This window comes from Callorhinus ursinus, unplaced genomic scaffold, assembly GCF_003265705.2.
Source record: "Callorhinus ursinus isolate GAN/ISIS: 27379988/994484 unplaced genomic scaffold, GSC_fseal_2.0 scaffold7, whole genome shotgun sequence".
Lineage (NCBI taxonomy): Eukaryota > Metazoa > Chordata > Mammalia > Carnivora > Otariidae > Callorhinus > Callorhinus ursinus.
Genome location: NW_027397069.1, coordinates 64,715,652 through 64,732,521, shown reverse-complemented (window position 1 = coordinate 64,732,521; position 16,870 = coordinate 64,715,652). Strand labels below are relative to the sequence as shown.

Genomic DNA, 16,870 nt, shown 5'->3' with positions numbered 1-16,870 from the left:
TCTCTCTCTCTCTCTCTCTCTCTCTCTCTCTCTCTCTCTCTCTCTCTCTCTCTCAAATAAATAAATAAATCTTTTTAAAAAAAGGCCTAATAACTGGCAACCATCTTTGGAGATGTGTTTTCAAAATGTGATGCCTGGATCATGAGAATCTGCTGAAGTGCTAAATGAAAGAAAAGATTTCAGGCCCTACTCTGAATCTACTAAATTAGGAATCTCTAGAAATAAAACTTATAAGTATACATTTTAAACTAATCAGGTGATTCTCATGGAAACGAAGACTGAAGGCAGGGAGATCAATTAGACATATAATGGTCCAGGTGGTAGGGGGCCAAGTACCTGAATTAGAGTAATGGTAGTGAAAGTGGATATGAGAGATAGAAACTGTAAGACCCCACAGTAGCCTAGACCTAGAGATTTCAAAGAAAGGATCAAATCACAGGTTTAGGGCATAACTAAGAATATAATGATGACATTCATAGACGTTGTAAGCACTGGAGGTAAAACAGGTTTTACCTGTTTAGAGGGAAAAAGTGTCAGGGCGCCTGGGTGGCTCAGTTGGTTAAGCATCTGCCTTTGGCTCAGTTCATGATCCCAGGGTCCTGGGATCAAGTCCCACATCGGGTTCCCTGCTCAGTGGGGACCCTGCTTCTGCCTCTCTCTCTCTCTCTCTCATGAAAAAATAAAATCTTTATTTTAAAAAGGGAAAATGCTTGAAAGGATGAAAAAAAATAGGTTGAGTTTTGGACTGCAGTTTGGGACAGTAATAGGGTGTTAAGGTGATGTCCCGAAGGCTTTGGGGAATACAAAACTGAAACTAATGAATACAGGCAGGAGAGTAAGCTATAGGAACCACCTATCTATTTGGAAAGTGATAAAGTCATCACACGTAAGTGAGGAAACTGGTTATGATGAGGCCTAGGATAGAGCCTTAAGGAATATTTAGCAGATGAAATGCAGAACACAGAAAAGGGAATCACTCATTCAATATTCCATGCTTTGTGCCTGGCAGCTTGCTAGGCATTAAGGATACAAACATGAATAGATGGCTTTTGACTTTTAGGAACTCAGTCTTGTATAGGACAAAATATATAAATAAATACACTGGTGTAGTATATACTATAATAGGAAGATATGCAAAGTGCTATGTTGTGGGCATGGTAAAGGGAATAGCCATTTATTTTAATGTGCTCAGGAAAAGCTTCGTAAACCAGTTTATGCTGAATCTACTGAATCTTGAAAGACCTACCTAGAATCACTGGTTTATTCTTTAATTTAACCTGTTGGAATTGGTCTATCTGTAGTTAGGGAAGGAATGGAATGAATTAATAAGGCTACTCTGGACTTGCTGCAAAGGAATTAATTTTTTAAGGTTGTAGTGCATAAATAATTCTGACTGTAGTTTCCTGATACCTTTTGTTTTTGTTTAGTATTAAAATGTAAGACTTAAGCTGTTTTTTAACCTACTCGTTTAGTTCTAACATCTATTGTTTTTTAAAAAAGAATTATCCCTAAAGTTTCATAAGGAAATGTGCTATTTCTGCTTCTCAGCAGTCCTTACTTTTGCATAAAATCCTCTGAGTTTCTCTCTCCATTATTCAGCCTATTTATGAGATTCTCAGGTTACTTGGGAAATGTTTATTTGGGTACGAACTTATTTTTGCCTGGTTCATTTCTTTACTTTTTATCATTAGTAAGCCAATACTGATACTGTATTATTAATTGAAGTCGTTTGTTTACATTAGTGTTCATTCTCTGTATTGGTCTATGGATTTTGACAATTATAAAACATGTATACACCATTACAGTATCCTACAGAATAGTTTCACTGCCCTAAAAATCCCTTGTGTCCCACGTATTCACAGCTCCCCCCAACCCCAACCCTGGCCACCACTGATCTTTTTGTTGTCTATAGTCTTGTCTTTTCCAAAATGTCATATAGTTGGAATCATAGAGTATGTAGCCTTTTCAGGCTAGCTTCTTTTACTTAGCAGTGTAAGTTTCCTCTACATCATTTCGAGGTTTGATACCTCATTTTTTTTGTTTGTATGGTTTTAAAGATTTTATTTATTTGAGAGAGAGCACGAGTTGGGGGAGGGGCAGAGGGAGAGGGAGAAGCAGACTCCCTGCTGAGCACGAAGCTGGAAGCAGGGCTTGATCACTTCCACACCCTGGAGATCGTGACCTGAGCCAGAGTCAGATGCTTAACCGACTGAGCCATCCAGGCGCCCCATAGCTCATTTCTTTTTATCACTGAATGATGCTGTATATGGATATACCAGTTTGTTTATCCGTTCACCTACTGAAGAACATCTTGGTTGCTTCCAAGTTTTGGCAGTTATAAATAAAGCTGCTGTATCATGTGCAGGTTTTTGTGTGGACCTAAGTTTTCAGCTCATTTGGGAAAATACCAAGGAATATGATTGCTGGATCTTCTGGTAGGAATATGTTTACTTTTGTAAGAAACTGCAAACTGAATTCCAAAGTGGCCGCATCATTTTGCTTTTCCATCAACAGTGAATGAGAGTTTTTCTTGTTCCAAGACCTCATCAGCATTTGGTGTTGTCTTTGTTTTGGACTTTAGCCATTTTGTTATAAGTGTGTGTAGTTGTAGCTCATTGTTTGGTTTATTTAACTGCAGGGTTTTTCTTTCTGATTAAGGTCTTTGTTAAAGTGAACAGGGAAAAGGTGAAATTTTAAAAAATACATTTAGATACTTTTTAGTATCTTTAAAAGTGTCATAAGAGAAGAGATTGGATATTTTGTCAAAATGGGGTTTTTAACTCATGTGTATTTGGCTTATTAGTGATTATGTCTATTTCCTGTTACTTGAGAAATGAAAATATAATGCAGTGTTTTGTGTATACTACTACAAATAGTTCTCAGTTTGTTCTTTGCCTTATTTTATTAACACTGATATGACTTATTTTTCCCAAAACTTTTCTTAACCAACTGAGCCACCCAGGCACCCTTTCCCAAAACTTTTCTAAGTTGGAGGTTATAGGATCAGTTAAAGAACCTGTTGTTTTAAAGCAATTTTTATGAGTAATCATAAGTGCCTTGAATGCCATATTTGTGATACAGAAAATAGGAATATTGAAAAACTATAAATGGGATTTGATAGAGCCACATACAGCTTTAGAAACCCTGTCTGAGCATTATTGCTTAGAAAGTAGAGGTGTTCAACAACAAGTATTTTCTAATCATTGCTAATTCATTCAGCCAGGGATTGTGGCGTGACTGTAACATCAGACATTGATTGTAGTTGCTTAGGATACAATGATAAGAGAAGATCCCTACCTCAAGGAGCTCACATTCTAGTAGGGGAAGCAGGAATGGTGTATGATAAACTCTGTGGGAGCATATGGTAGCAGTAATCACTTAATCTCATGTTAGGGACCACTAAATTTTTCCAGGGGGGGTGGTTTCAAAATGGACGCCTGAAAGAGGATATTCCAGGTCAAGAGAAATAGAGAAATAGTTTGTACAAAGGCCTAGAGTGAAAGAGTGCATTCTTACAGGATATGCAAGTGGTTGGGTATGGCTGAAAAGTAGAATGTGAAAGAATGTCATAGAAATTGAGAAGTCAGACCATGAAAGTCCTTGTTACTTGGGAGGTTTGTTTGTTTGTTTGTTTGGGGGGGCGGGGGTTGGAATTTGACCCTGATCTTGAGAACAAGATCTTGAAAGGTTTTCAGCAGAAGATCAGATTTGGTACCTTGGTAGGTTTTTAATAAATGTCTTTTTCTTTACTCTTAGCTTCCATGATACCATAGTGCATGTGACTTAATCATAGGACATACAACATTCTGTTCTGTATTCCACTTCTGTGGAATTTCAAAAGATTTCTCCTGCTATATTATGAACTCTTTGAAGTTAAAGTTGTCTTGAATTGTATTTCCCAGTGTCTTATGTACATTATATACTTGTTGAATGGGGGCAGACATCCTTTGAGACATCCCCTTTTGGGAGGAATCAGCAAACTGAGAAACCAGTTCAGGCTAAACTCTATATATATTGTCCTTCCCAGTATAGATGAGACTTTTTGTTTTTAAATACTTCTAGAGATGGGGCTCCTGGGTGGCTCAGTTAAGCATCTGACTTTGGCTCAGGTCATGATCTCCCTGGTCCTGGGAGGGATCAAGTCCAGTGTTCAGCTCTGCGCTCAGCAGGGAGGCTGCTTCTCCCTCTCCCTCTGCTTGTGCTCTCCCTCTTTCTCTCAAATAATAAAATATTTATTTTTTTTTAAGATTTTATTTATTTATTTGAGAGAGAGAGAATGAGAGACAGAGAGCATGAGAGGGAAGAGGGTCAGAGGGAGAAGCAGACACCCCGCTGAGCAGGGAGCCCGATGTGGGACTCGATCCCGGGACTCCAGGATCGTGACCTGAGCTGAAGGCAGTCGCTTAACCAACTGAGCCACCCAGGCGCCCAATAATAAAATCTTTAAAAAAATTAAAAATAAAAATAAATGCTTTCAGAGAATGAAAATTCACAATCCAGAGCATATATATCCTCACTTAATTATTGTACTGTTTCAGGAAAGAATATTACCAATAGTAAACATAAAAGTTGTTGCACAATGAAGTCTAAAGTGGATCAAACAAATGATGTTACCAGCCCACCTTTAAATTCTTGTCTTAGTGAAAGGTATGATGTGTTATATTAAAATATTTAAATGAAACCTTTTCCTACATATGCTATTTGTTTTATAGAAATGCATCTAATTTTCATGCTAATACTTTGACTAAGAGCCTGAAAGAGGATCTTCTATTTTTAAATAATCTCCTTTTAGGTTGAGTCCTTTAATACAATAATTTTTACATTAGAAACATTTTACTTTGTTTTTCTTACAATTTTGAATTCATTGGTTTTTGTTTATAGTCTATGAAGTTTTTAAGTTACAAAATGATGAAAAGCAACGCCCTTGAAATAGCTTAAAATAAATTATTTGTGTACTTTGAATCGTTTGAGAGAATATGATGCTTTTATAGATTCATTTTACATAATTTTTAAATTCAAAACATACAGTTCCTAGGAGCTGAAATTTTTGAGTACTTTATACATTACTTTTAGTGGACATTTTAAATATAATTTAGTAGTTAATTCTTCATGAGATGTTTGCTTTTTAAAAAGTAACAAAATATTACAAAGTAGTGTAAGTCTAATGTGACTGAGAATCCTTTTTTTCAATAAGATTAATATTTTGTTTCTTCTTGCCATTTCTGTTATCTTTGAATAATCTGAAGGATTTGTGTTTGGTTTTTTTTGTTTGTTTGTTTTAGTCCTGTTCTACGATGTGCACATATAACACCACAAAGAGAGAAGTCGGGTATGATTAAAAACAAGGCTTTTTATTTCTAGAATAATCTTAAATTTTAATAAATATAAAACTTAGTAATTTTCCCCTCATTTTACCCCCAGTGGTATGTGGGAGCCTATTTCATACACCGAAGCTTATGAAGGTAAATATTCTGCCTGGTTTATTTTTATTGTGTAGTAATTGAGAATTTGACAATAGTGTCTTACTTTTGCCCTGAGATTTACAAATATGTACCTACAATCTCATGTAGGCATTCAGTAAATGATAAATGAAAAAAGTACTCTTACTCATCAGTGCATTTCTGTGAAATAAATATTTTCTTTATTTCCAGGGTCAGACACCAAAACATATTTCTGAAAGTCTAGGAGCTGAGGTGGATCCTGATATGTCTTGGTCAAGTTCTTTAGCCACACCACCAACCCTTAGTTCTACTGTGCTAATAGGTAATAATAGCAAATGAGTATTATGTAAGATGGTAGATGACGTTAATATAATATCATCTCTAAGTCTTCTGACAAAAAGAATATATGAAAAGATAAGTAGTAATTAGATTAGATAATACTATCTTTGAGAAGTGTGTTAGTAGTTCAGAATAATTCTACTTGGTGTAGATTGGGACAAATCACAAGTACATTAAGTGGTGTTCTAGGAGTGGTATTCTGTAGGAGTCCATTTATAGGCAAACCAGGATTTTTAAAATTATTCTAGCAAAAATAAATTCAATTTTGATTTCTCTTTGGCTGGGAATTTAACTTTGTTTTTTGTTGTTGTTGCTTAGATGAAATAACAGGTAAAAGCATGTTAAAAAGTAAGAAGTATGTAACAAAATATACTTTTAGACAGTATTATTATCTAAATAAATGCTAAAGTCTACAAGCTTTATCTTTTAAGTCATGACCCCATAGCTCCATCTGATTTCCTGTCTTTATGGATGGTATCACCTGAAGTCAGGGTCATCAAACCAGTTTCTTAGAAGCACCTTATGAGTGGTGCTAAGGAATTGAATGTAGCTTATGTTGATTGACCTTTCTAATTACCATACTTGAGTCAATTCATTTTGTTTCAAATGCGCCATTTACTGAAGTAGTATATGTGTCTTGTCTGCCCAAAAAATACTTAAGTTTTCACATTCAGTTTAGTGTATGGTATATAAGACCGTATAAATTGAATTTTTTTTTATAGTCAGAGATGAGGAAGCATCTGCAGCTGTATTTCCTAATGACACTACTGCCGTAAGTAAATATGACAACTTGATTATGCTGTTGCAGTTACTTACAATTTTAGAATGCCTTGAAAAATTATTTATCTTGCATTTTTTCATTCCTTAATTTGACTTATCTAAGCCTTTGAGAAAGTCTCTAAGCCTGATCCTGTATGTGATTTTCTTGACTTCATATGAAGTAATTCTGTCTCTAAGTTGAATATAAATGCATAGTGAGAGTTTTTATACTAGTGACTTTAAAATATAACTTTTGCAGATTTTTAAACGCTGTTTTTCTAACCATGATGAAAATCTGAAGAAAAATGATAGGTTTATCCCTTCTGGGCCAGACAAAGAAAACAAGAATCAAAGAGAAGCTAAAAGTCAAGGTAAGTCCTTCTGTTTAATTGAACTACTATTTTTAACTGACATCATTAAAGTATTGCTCTTCCTTTCTTAAAGAGAAAATACATTGCTTTTCCTTCTTAATTACTGAACACACTGTGCGTAGAAGCTAACTTGATTTATTTTTTTTAAATATTTGAGAGAGAGGGAGGGAGGGAGAGAGCACAAGCAGGGGGAGAGGGAGGGGCAGAGGGAGAGGAGCAAGCAGACTCCCTGCCGAGCAGGAAACCCAAAGCAGGGCTTGATCCCAGGACCCTGAGATCATGACTTGAAGCAAAGTCAGATGCTCAGCTGAGTCACCCAAGGTACTCAGAAGCTAACTTGATTTAAATGAAAATGTTTAATCATGGTCAGGTAATACCATTCAAGATGCTGTTGTAGGGGCACCTGGGTGGCTCAGTCAGTTAAGCATCTGCCTCTTGGTTTCGGCTCAGGTCATGATCTCGGGGTCCTGGGATCCAGTCCTGTGTTGGGCTCAGCAGGGAATCTGCTTCTCTTTCTCTCCCCCTGCCCCTCCCCCAGCTCGTGTGTACTCTTTCTCTCAAATAAATAAATAAATCTTAAAAAAAAATGCTATTGTGACACAAAAACAAAACCTACAACTCAGACCTTACAGAGATTAAGAATAAAACTAATAACGAAATGTGAAGGTCTTATTTTCTAATTGGAAAGTAATTAGGGTTTCATGGGTACCAAAATTTACCTAAACAGATCATTAGAATTTTACATTTTTGGGGCACCTAGGTGGCTCAGTCAGTTAAGCATCTGCCTTTGGCTCAGATCATGACCCCAGGGTCCTGGGATAGAGTCCCACGTTGGGCTCCCTGCTTAGTGGAGAGCCTGCTTCTCCCTCTCCCTCTGCCCCTTCCCCTGCTTGTGCTCTCTCTATCTCACTCACTCTCCCTCTCTATCTCAAATAAATAAAATCTTAAAAAAAAAAAAAAGGAATATTGCATTTTTCTTAGTATGTGTGTGTGTTTGTGTAAATGTGTAGGATTGAATAACTGTGTGTATGTGTGTATGTGTTTATAAAATCATATTTTACTCTCAGTTATTGTAGGGCCACAAATTTTTTTTTAGATTTGTTTATTTGAGAGAGAGAGAGCATGGGGGGGTGTAGGGAGGGGCAAGGAAGAGGGGAGAGAATCCCAAGCAGACGACTGATGTGAAGCTCCATCTCAGGACCCTCAGATCATGACTTGAGCCGAAACCAAGAGCTGGATGCTTAACCGACTGCACCATCCAGGTGCCCCAGGTCACAAAATTAATTTGGAACATCTGGTTTGATAAATCTTAGAATGTTAAATTGCATATATATAGTAAGATTGAGTTTTAATTGTGCAGAGCTGATAAAGAAAGGGACTGGAGTATGAGTAAAAGGCTTTGGGGACATTGGAATCAGTCTTTACCAGAAGAACAGTAGAAGAGTGGCACTCCCTCCCTCTCCCCTCCCCCCAAAAAAGCTGGTGCTCAGGATAACCCTCTAATTACTACCTTATGTGTTATTTAGTATATACTATTTCTGAGAGAGGTTGCAAGAATAGTATAAATTATATGACTATATTTTGAAATGTTATTAATATGCATCTGTTTTAAATTTTAACAGGTTTGGGGAAAATGTTAGGGAATTCATTTGGTGAAGTAAATAGCTGCAAAGACCATTTTGGAAAGTCAACACCAAATGTCCTAAAAGATGAAGTACATGAAACAGTTGCAGATGTTTCTGAAGAAGATAGTTTTTCATTATGTGTTCCTAAATATAAAACAAGAAATCTACCAAAAATAAAAACTAGCAAGACTAGGAAAAATATTTTCAGTGAAACAAAATGTGAGGAAGCTAAAAACCAAATGAAAGAAAATAAACATTCATTTTTATCTGAAATGGAACCAAATGACAGTGATCCATTAGATTGGAATGTAACAAATCAGAAGCCCTTTGGGAATGGAAGTGAGAAAATCTCCGAGGAAGTTGTACGGTCTTCAGTCTCTGAATGGCCCCACCTAACTCTCTCAGGTCTAAGTGGAACCCAGATGGAGAATACACCTCTACTGCGTATTTCTTCTTGTGACCAAAATAATTCAGAAAAAGACTTCATAATCACAGAGAAAGAAAGCACCAACTTTATAACTTTGGAAAATTCTTTGCCACAGATTTCAAGTGTACCAAAGTATTCAGAGATGACATTAAAAGAGGAAAGAGTGGTAAATAAGATAGATGAAAGTCAGTGTCTTGGATCTCACGAAGATTCCATTCCTTCAGTAAAGCAAGCAATATCTGAAACTACTCTAATAGCTTCTCCATGTCAGGGTATCAGAAAGTCTATATTCAGAATAAGAGAATCATCTGAAGAGACGTCCAGTGCAGTGTTCTCAAATAATATGACTGAACCAAACTCTAAAGAAGAACCTGAAGCCCCTGAAAGTGGATTGGAAAAACATACTATTTGCCCACAGAAAGAGGATTCTTTAGGTTCAATTGTTAATGGAAGCTGGCCAGCCACTCTCAAACATACTTCTGTAGCTTTGAAGAATTCAGGTTTAATATCCACTTTGAAAAAGAAAACAAAGAAGTTTATTTATGTTATAAATGATGAAACATCTTATCAAGGACTGAAAACGCGGAAAGACCAGGAATCTGGACTAACCAAGCATTCGGCCCAATTTGAAGCAAACACTTTTGAAGGACCACTGACATTTACAAATGCTGATTCAGGTACCTCTGTGTGGGTGTGAGTGAGAGAGAATGGTGCATATAGTTTTATGGTGGTGACAAGTTCTCTTATTTGAATATGTGTCTCTTTCTTTAATCTTTCTAAAAAATATACTGCCTGCTTTCCTTCTTTAGTTTCTTTTTTGGTTTTCCTTATGTGGTTTTTTGGTTTTTTCAAATCTCTATATCATATATTCAATGTGAGGCAATGTCTACAGGCATTGTTTGGGCCTTTGATTACCAGTGTTCAAAATCATTTTATTCAGACTTGTTGGATCAGTTTGCATAGTATATGTACGATCATTACTCTTGAGACAGAGCATGTGATTCATAAGAATCAAGAATTTGACTACTACTGCTTTAATTTTTATTTATGCAAATTTGACAGTTCTATAAATATATTGTGATATTTACTGTATATTCTCTGTCTTGTAAAAAAATAGAAAAGAAAAGCTAATAGCTAGCTAAGTTTAATGTAAACCAGTTATAAAAGTAATTTTTGTTACATAGTTTTCTTAAATATTTAGAGATTATTTAGAGTTATTACTGTATCTCTGGGTGTCAGAGTGTACACAGTGAAACTCAGTTTTTATTTGAGCAACAGTTCCTTTATTAGTAACTAAATTGTATGTCAAAAGATGATTTTATATTCCTTTGAGAAGATTTTAGTGGGTGGAATAACTCTGAATAATAGGTTTGGTAGAACTGGAGTATAGAGGAACTGTTTGAGATTTGGGTTAATTTCCAGAGAAAAATATTTGGTACTGTGTATGTCAGAATTAGAATCAATGAAAGAGCTAATATGTAGTGGTGGTCACTGATTAAATAAAATGAGATTAATAATTTTGATTTGCTAATAGGGAATTCAGAGGTGTTGAAAAATTAACTCCAAGCAGTTTATCTCATTTGCCTTTATAATTGAGATCAGGTCATCCTTCAGGCCTTTCATCTGTAGAACCTGTTCTTAAAAATTGATTTTTGGAGGGGGTACCTGGGTGGCTCAGTTGGTTAAGCATCTGACTTCAGCTCAGGTCATGATCTTGGGGTCTTGGGATCAAGCCCTGCGTCAGGTTCCCCACTCAGCAGGGAGTTGCTTCTACCTCTCCCACTGACCCTCCCCCGACTCATGCACGCATGCAGGTGCACGCATGCTCTCTCTCGCTCTCTCGCTCTTGCTCTCACCCTCACTGGCTCTCAAATAAATAAAATCTTTAAAAAATAAAAGTTGATTTTCTTCAATATCAAAGACAAAATTATCTAAAGGAAGTGATTACTTTTCTAATTCCTTTCCTTTGCCTTGCTTTTTTATCTGCTATTACACCCATATTAGCAATGAATTTTTTCCATTTTCTTTTCCAGTAAAACTACTTTGCATTTTACTTATGGTAGCTAGCTGCTTTCTTGAACTACATACTAATTTTGATTGAATTGATACATGTTAGAAAGAAATACTAAGTCCTATTTATCTTTAGTTGGAAAATGTAATAACTTGAAATAGAGAATATTTAGAATTCTTTGTTTTAAGCCTGACATTCACATCTTACTTTTCATGTAATTCTTGTTTTAGTTACTACTTTTTTTACTTAGTGGAAAATACTTAGTGAATGTGATTGATGGCACTTTAATTTAATTTTGTCACTTTGTGTCTTCATGCTTAGGTTTATCACATTCTTCTGTCAGAAAAAACTGTTTACAGAATGATTCTGAAGAACCAACTGTGTCTTTAGCCAGCTCTTTTGGGACAATTCTGAGAAAAATTTCCAATAATGGAACCAGTTCTCCTAATAATAAAAGAGTACCTCAGGATCTTGATTATAAAGAAGCAAAAATTAATAAGGAAAAACTGCAGTCATTTATAACCACAGAAACTGATTGTCTGTCATCCTTGCAGGAAAAACCCTGTAAAGATGATGCAAAAAGTCAAAGAGTTTCAGATATAAAAGAAAAGGTCTTCCCTGCAGTAAGTCACCCTCCTGTGCCACATTCAGAAGTGGAAGGTAGTGGTATTCACTTTCAATCTCCAGAAAGCTTTTCATCTGACCATGATAATACCAGTCTGTTAACTCCTAGCTCCAGGGATCCTCCATCAAACCCGGTCATGATTTCTAGAGGAAAAGAATCATATAAAATATCAGAGAAACTAAAATGTAAGAATCATGAAGCTGGTTTTGAATTAACCAAAAATATTTCCATGGAAAAGAATCAAGAAATACATGTTTTAAATGCAAATTCTAAAAACGCTAAGCTGTTGTCAACTGAAAAATATGTAACAGTAGCATCACCTTCAATGAAGGTACAATTCAACCAAAATGCAAATCTCACCACAATCCAAAAAGACCAAAAAGAAGCTACTTTAATTTCAAAAATAGCTGTCAATCCAAACTCTGAAGAACTTTTCCCAGATGATAATAATTTTGTCTTAGAGATAACTAATGAAAGTAATATTTCTGTTTTAGGAAATATTAAGGAACTTCATGATGCAGACCTCTGTTGTGTAAGAGACCCTGTTCTCAAGAACTCTACCATGGTGGTGTATACAGACATGGATGACAAACAAGCAACCAAAGTGTCGATAATGAAAGATTTTGATTCATCAAACATAGATGATCTTACAGAAAAGAACAGAAATAACATAAAGCAGCAACTAAAAATGACTCCAGATCAAGATTCAAAATCAGACATCACTTTGGATATAGTTAGGAAATCAAATGGAAATAATGATTACATGAATAATTGGGCAAGACTGTCAGATCCAATTTCAAATCACAATTTTGGAAATGGCTTCAGAACAGCTTCTAATAAAGAGATAAAACTCTCGGAACACAACATTAAGAAAAGTAAAATGCTCTTCAAAGATATTGAAGAACGGTATCCTACTAACTTAGCATGTATTGAAATTGTAAATACCTCATCATTAGAAAGTCAAAAGAAATTAAGCAAACCTCTTGCACTTGATCCACAGTCAAGTAATAGTGTATCTGGGTTTGTGCAGAGTAGCACATGTGTTTCTGATAGTGAAAGTGGTCACACAGCTCCTCCAACTTTAAAGCGAGATTTTAATTCAAATCATAATTTAACACCTAGCCAAAAGGCAGAAATTACAGAACTTTCTACTATTTTGGAAGAATCAGGAAGTCAGTTTGAATTTACACAGTTTAGAAAACCAAGCCACATAATACAGAAAAATCCATTTGAAATGCCTGAAAACCAGCTGATTGTCTTGAATAGCACTTCTGAGGAATGCAGAGATACCAATCTTCATCTCACAATTAATGCCCCATCTATCATTCAGGTAGATAGCAGTAAGAAATTTGAAGGTATACTTGGGGGTAAGCAGAAGTGTGCTTGCTTGTCAAGAACCAACGGTAACAGAAGTGCTTCTGGCTATTTAACAGATAAAAATGAAGTGGAGTTTAGAGGCTTTTATTCTGCTCGAGGCACAAAACTGAATGTTAGTAGTGAAGCATTGCAAAAAGCTAAGAAGCTGTTCAGTGACCTTGAGAATATCAGTAAGGAAACTTCTGTAGAAGTAGATACAGTAAGTTTCTCCTCAAGTAAATGTAATGATTCTGCTGTTTCAATGATTCAGATAGAAGATTGTAACAATGATAAAAATTTAAATGAGAAAAATAATAAAAGCCAACTAATACTAGAAAATAATATTGAAATGACTACTGGCATTTTTGTTGAAGAAAATACTGAAGGTTACAAGAGAAATATAGAAAATGGAGATAACCAGTGTACTAGTGCCAGTGGAAGTACTCATAACTTAGAATCTGTTGGCAGTGATTCAAGTAAAAATGATACAATTGATATTCATGAAGAAAACAGTTTGCCATGTATTGATCACAACATAGATCTAAAATTATCTACCCAGTTTATGAAGGAGGGAAACACTCAAATTAAAGAAGGTTTGTCAGATTTAACCTGTTTGGAAGTTGCACGAGCTGAAGAAACATTTCATGTTAATATGTCCGATAAGCAGCAGTTCACAGCTAATACAATGAGGCAAAACATAAAAGATTTTGACATTTTTGATTTATCCTTTCAGACTGCAAGTGGGAAAAATATGAGGGTCTCCAAAGAGTCATTAAAGAAAGTTATAAATCTCTTTGATCAAAAATGGACAGAAGAAGAATTGAATAACTCTTCAGATTCCTTGAATTCTGAATTACTTTCTGGCATAGATAGCAACAAAATAGACATCTCCCGTCATGAGAAAACAGAAAATACTGAAAGAAAAGACAAAACGATGAAAGCAAGTGACCTAACTGGTACTGAAAATAAATTACTGACCCTCCAGCAAAGACCAGAAAGTGAAATCAAAAAGATCAAAGAACCTACCATGTTGGGTTTCCATACAGCTAGTGGGAAAAAAATAGAAATTGCAAAGGAATCTTTGGACAAAGTGAAAAATCTTTTTGATGAAAAAGAGCAGGATAATAGTGGAATCACTAATTTTAGCCTTCAAGAGGCAAAGATGTCCAAGGACAGGGAGGAATATAAAGATGGGCTTGAATTAGCATGTGAGACAATTGAATTAACAACTGCCCCAAAGTATGAAGAAATGCAGAATTCTCTAGAGGGAAAAAAACTTGTTTCTAATGAGGTTGCAGTGGGACCCAGGCTCTTAAGTGATAATTTATACAAACAAACTGAAAATCTTAAAATATCAGATCGTGCCTCTCTGAAAATTAAAGTACATGAAAATATAGAAAAAGAAACAGCAAAAAAACCTACAATTTATATAAATCAATCCACTTACTCAGCCATTGAAAATTCACCTTTAGCATTTTACACAGGACATGGTAGAAAAATTTCTGTGAGTGAAGCTTCACTGTTTGAAGCAAAAAAATGGCTTAGAGAAGGAGAATTGGATGATCAACCAGAAAAAATAAATGCTGCCAAGGTGATCTGTTTAAAAGAATATCCTGATGATTATGTAGAAAATCTTTCATGTGGAAATAGTTCAAGTAGTACCAGAACTGAAAATGACAAAAATCATCTTTCTGAAAAACAAGGCCCAACTTATTTAAGTAATAGTACCATGTCAAACAGGTATTCATACCATTCAGATTTTTGTCATTCCAGTGAGGTATATAATAAATCAGAATATCTTTCAAAAAATAAAGGTGATACTTCTGGTATTGAGCCAGTAATAAACAATGTTAAGGAGAGAGAAAACAGTAGTTTTTCTGAAATGATGTCCACTGTAAGAGAAGCAGACACAGACCCACAAATTGTAAATGAAGATATTTGTGTTCAGAAACTTGTGACTAACTCCTCATGCAAAAATGAAAATACACCCAGTAAAGTGGCCATATCTGACTCAAATTTTAATTCAATTCAAAAACTGAATCCTAATTCAAATAATGCTGTACCTGCATACAGTACAGCAAGTAGTTTTGTTGCACACCAGTCAAAAGTGACAGAGGGATTTACAGACAAGTGCTTTATGGTAATTAAGCAAAACACCAAGAGTAAATCAGACACTTACCATGTGAAAATTGTGACAAGTTATCCTAACGCACTGGATGATTCAGAGGATATTAGTTTTCCGAACTCTTTGGATGATGCAGAACATAGTTCGTCTTCACGTAAGGTTTTTGCTGACATTCAAAGTGAAAAAACTTTACAACTTAACCAAAGTATATCTGGATTGGAGAAAGTTTCTGAAATACCACCTTGTCAGAATAATTCCAAAACTTCTGATATATGTAAACTTAGTACAGGGAAGCTTCCCAAGTCAGTCTCTTGTACGAATGCTTGTGGGATTTTTAGCACAGCAAGTGGAAAATCTGTACAAGTATCAGATGCTTCATTACAAAAGGCAAGGCAGGTGTTTTCTAAGATAGAAGATAGTGCCAAGCAACTCTTTCCCAAAGTATCATTTAAAAATAATGAACATTCAGACAAGTTCACAAATGAAGAAAATGCTATGCTACATACCTCCCAAAATTTACTATCATCTGCTGTCTCTGGATTTAGCACAGCAAGTGGGAAACAAGTTTCAGTTTCTGAAAGTGCCTTATGCAAAGTTAAGGGAATGTTAGAAGAATTCGATCTGATCAGAACTGAATGTGGTCTTCAGCATTCATCTACATCTAGACAAGATGTATCAAAAATACGTCCTCCCTCTTGTATTGATAAGAGAACCCCAGAACATTGTGGAAACTCCAAATTGGAAAAGGCCTACAATAAAGAATTTAAATTATCAAGTAACTGTAATGTTGAGAGTGGTTCTTCAGAAAATCATTGCTCCATTAAAGTTTCTCCATGTCCCTCTCAGCTGAAGCAAGACAAACAGCAATTGCTACTGGGAAGCAAAGTATCTCTTGTTGAGAACATTCATCTTTTGGGAAAAGAACAAGCTTTACCTAAAAAAAAACCAGAAATTGGGAAAACTGAAACTTTTCCTAATCTTCCTGTGAAAACAAATACAGAAATTTGTTCTACTTATTCCAAGGATCCAGAAAACTATTTGGAAACAGAAACGGTAGAGATTGCCAAAGCTTTTATGGAAGATGGTGAGCTGACAGATTCTGAACTGCTAAGTCACACCAAACACTCTCTTTTTATACGCCAAAACACTGAGGAAGTGGTTTTGTTAAATTCAAGAATTGGAAAAAGAAGAGGAGATGCACTTGTCTCAGTTGGTAAGTCTATTTTTTTACTTTTAGGTTGCCAGTCACTTAAAATTAAGTCTTTAAAAATCATGGAATGTTAGCTTAAAGCAATTCAGGCTTTATAAGTTTTATTTTTATAGACTTTTATGTATAGTTTAGGTGAAGGTGATTTCACTCTTGATATCTCTGAGTCTGTAGTAAGAAACATGTTTTGAGGCTCTTGTAATGTATTTTTAGAGACTATTAGTGTAGTTATAACTGAGAAATTACTGTTAAAGGTTTGTTTCCCTAGAAAATCTGAAACTTCTATCCTTATAACAGCCTGCATAATACAACTTAGTAACTGTTTTACAAATAAATATGAATATGTATATAGAGAGAGCACACAGAGGTTCCGACTCTGGCTCTTATGAACTTTAAAAATAGGTTTCAGCTAAAGGTGGTGTTTTGCCTCCTGTTTTTTCATCTAGGAAGTATTCTAAAATCAGTTATTTTTAGCAGATAGCATTCTGGTCTTAATGCTATTTGGACTATAGTCTAACTTCTCTTTTAAATGTGTATGTAACAACTTAGTTCAGTTAGTTTATTGGAGGTGTGATTTTTTTTTT

The 16,870-nt window shown here is 35.3% G+C and overlaps 1 protein-coding gene across 1 annotated transcript in view; it reads left to right on the top strand.

Annotated features, from left to right (window-relative positions):
* Positions 1 to 16,870, top strand: part of BRCA2 (BRCA2 DNA repair associated) — a 60,799-nt gene that overhangs the window by 5,615 nt on the left and 38,314 nt on the right. The window contains exons 4-11 of the mRNA XM_025875079.2: positions 4,539 to 4,647; positions 5,283 to 5,329; positions 5,422 to 5,462; positions 5,652 to 5,763; positions 6,503 to 6,552; positions 6,799 to 6,910; positions 8,533 to 9,639; positions 11,295 to 16,292. Coding sequence (XP_025730864.1) covers positions 4,539 to 4,647; positions 5,283 to 5,329; positions 5,422 to 5,462; positions 5,652 to 5,763; positions 6,503 to 6,552; positions 6,799 to 6,910; positions 8,533 to 9,639; positions 11,295 to 16,292 — 6,576 coding nt within the window. The remainder of the gene's footprint in view (positions 1 to 4,538; positions 4,648 to 5,282; positions 5,330 to 5,421; positions 5,463 to 5,651; positions 5,764 to 6,502; positions 6,553 to 6,798; positions 6,911 to 8,532; positions 9,640 to 11,294; positions 16,293 to 16,870) is intronic.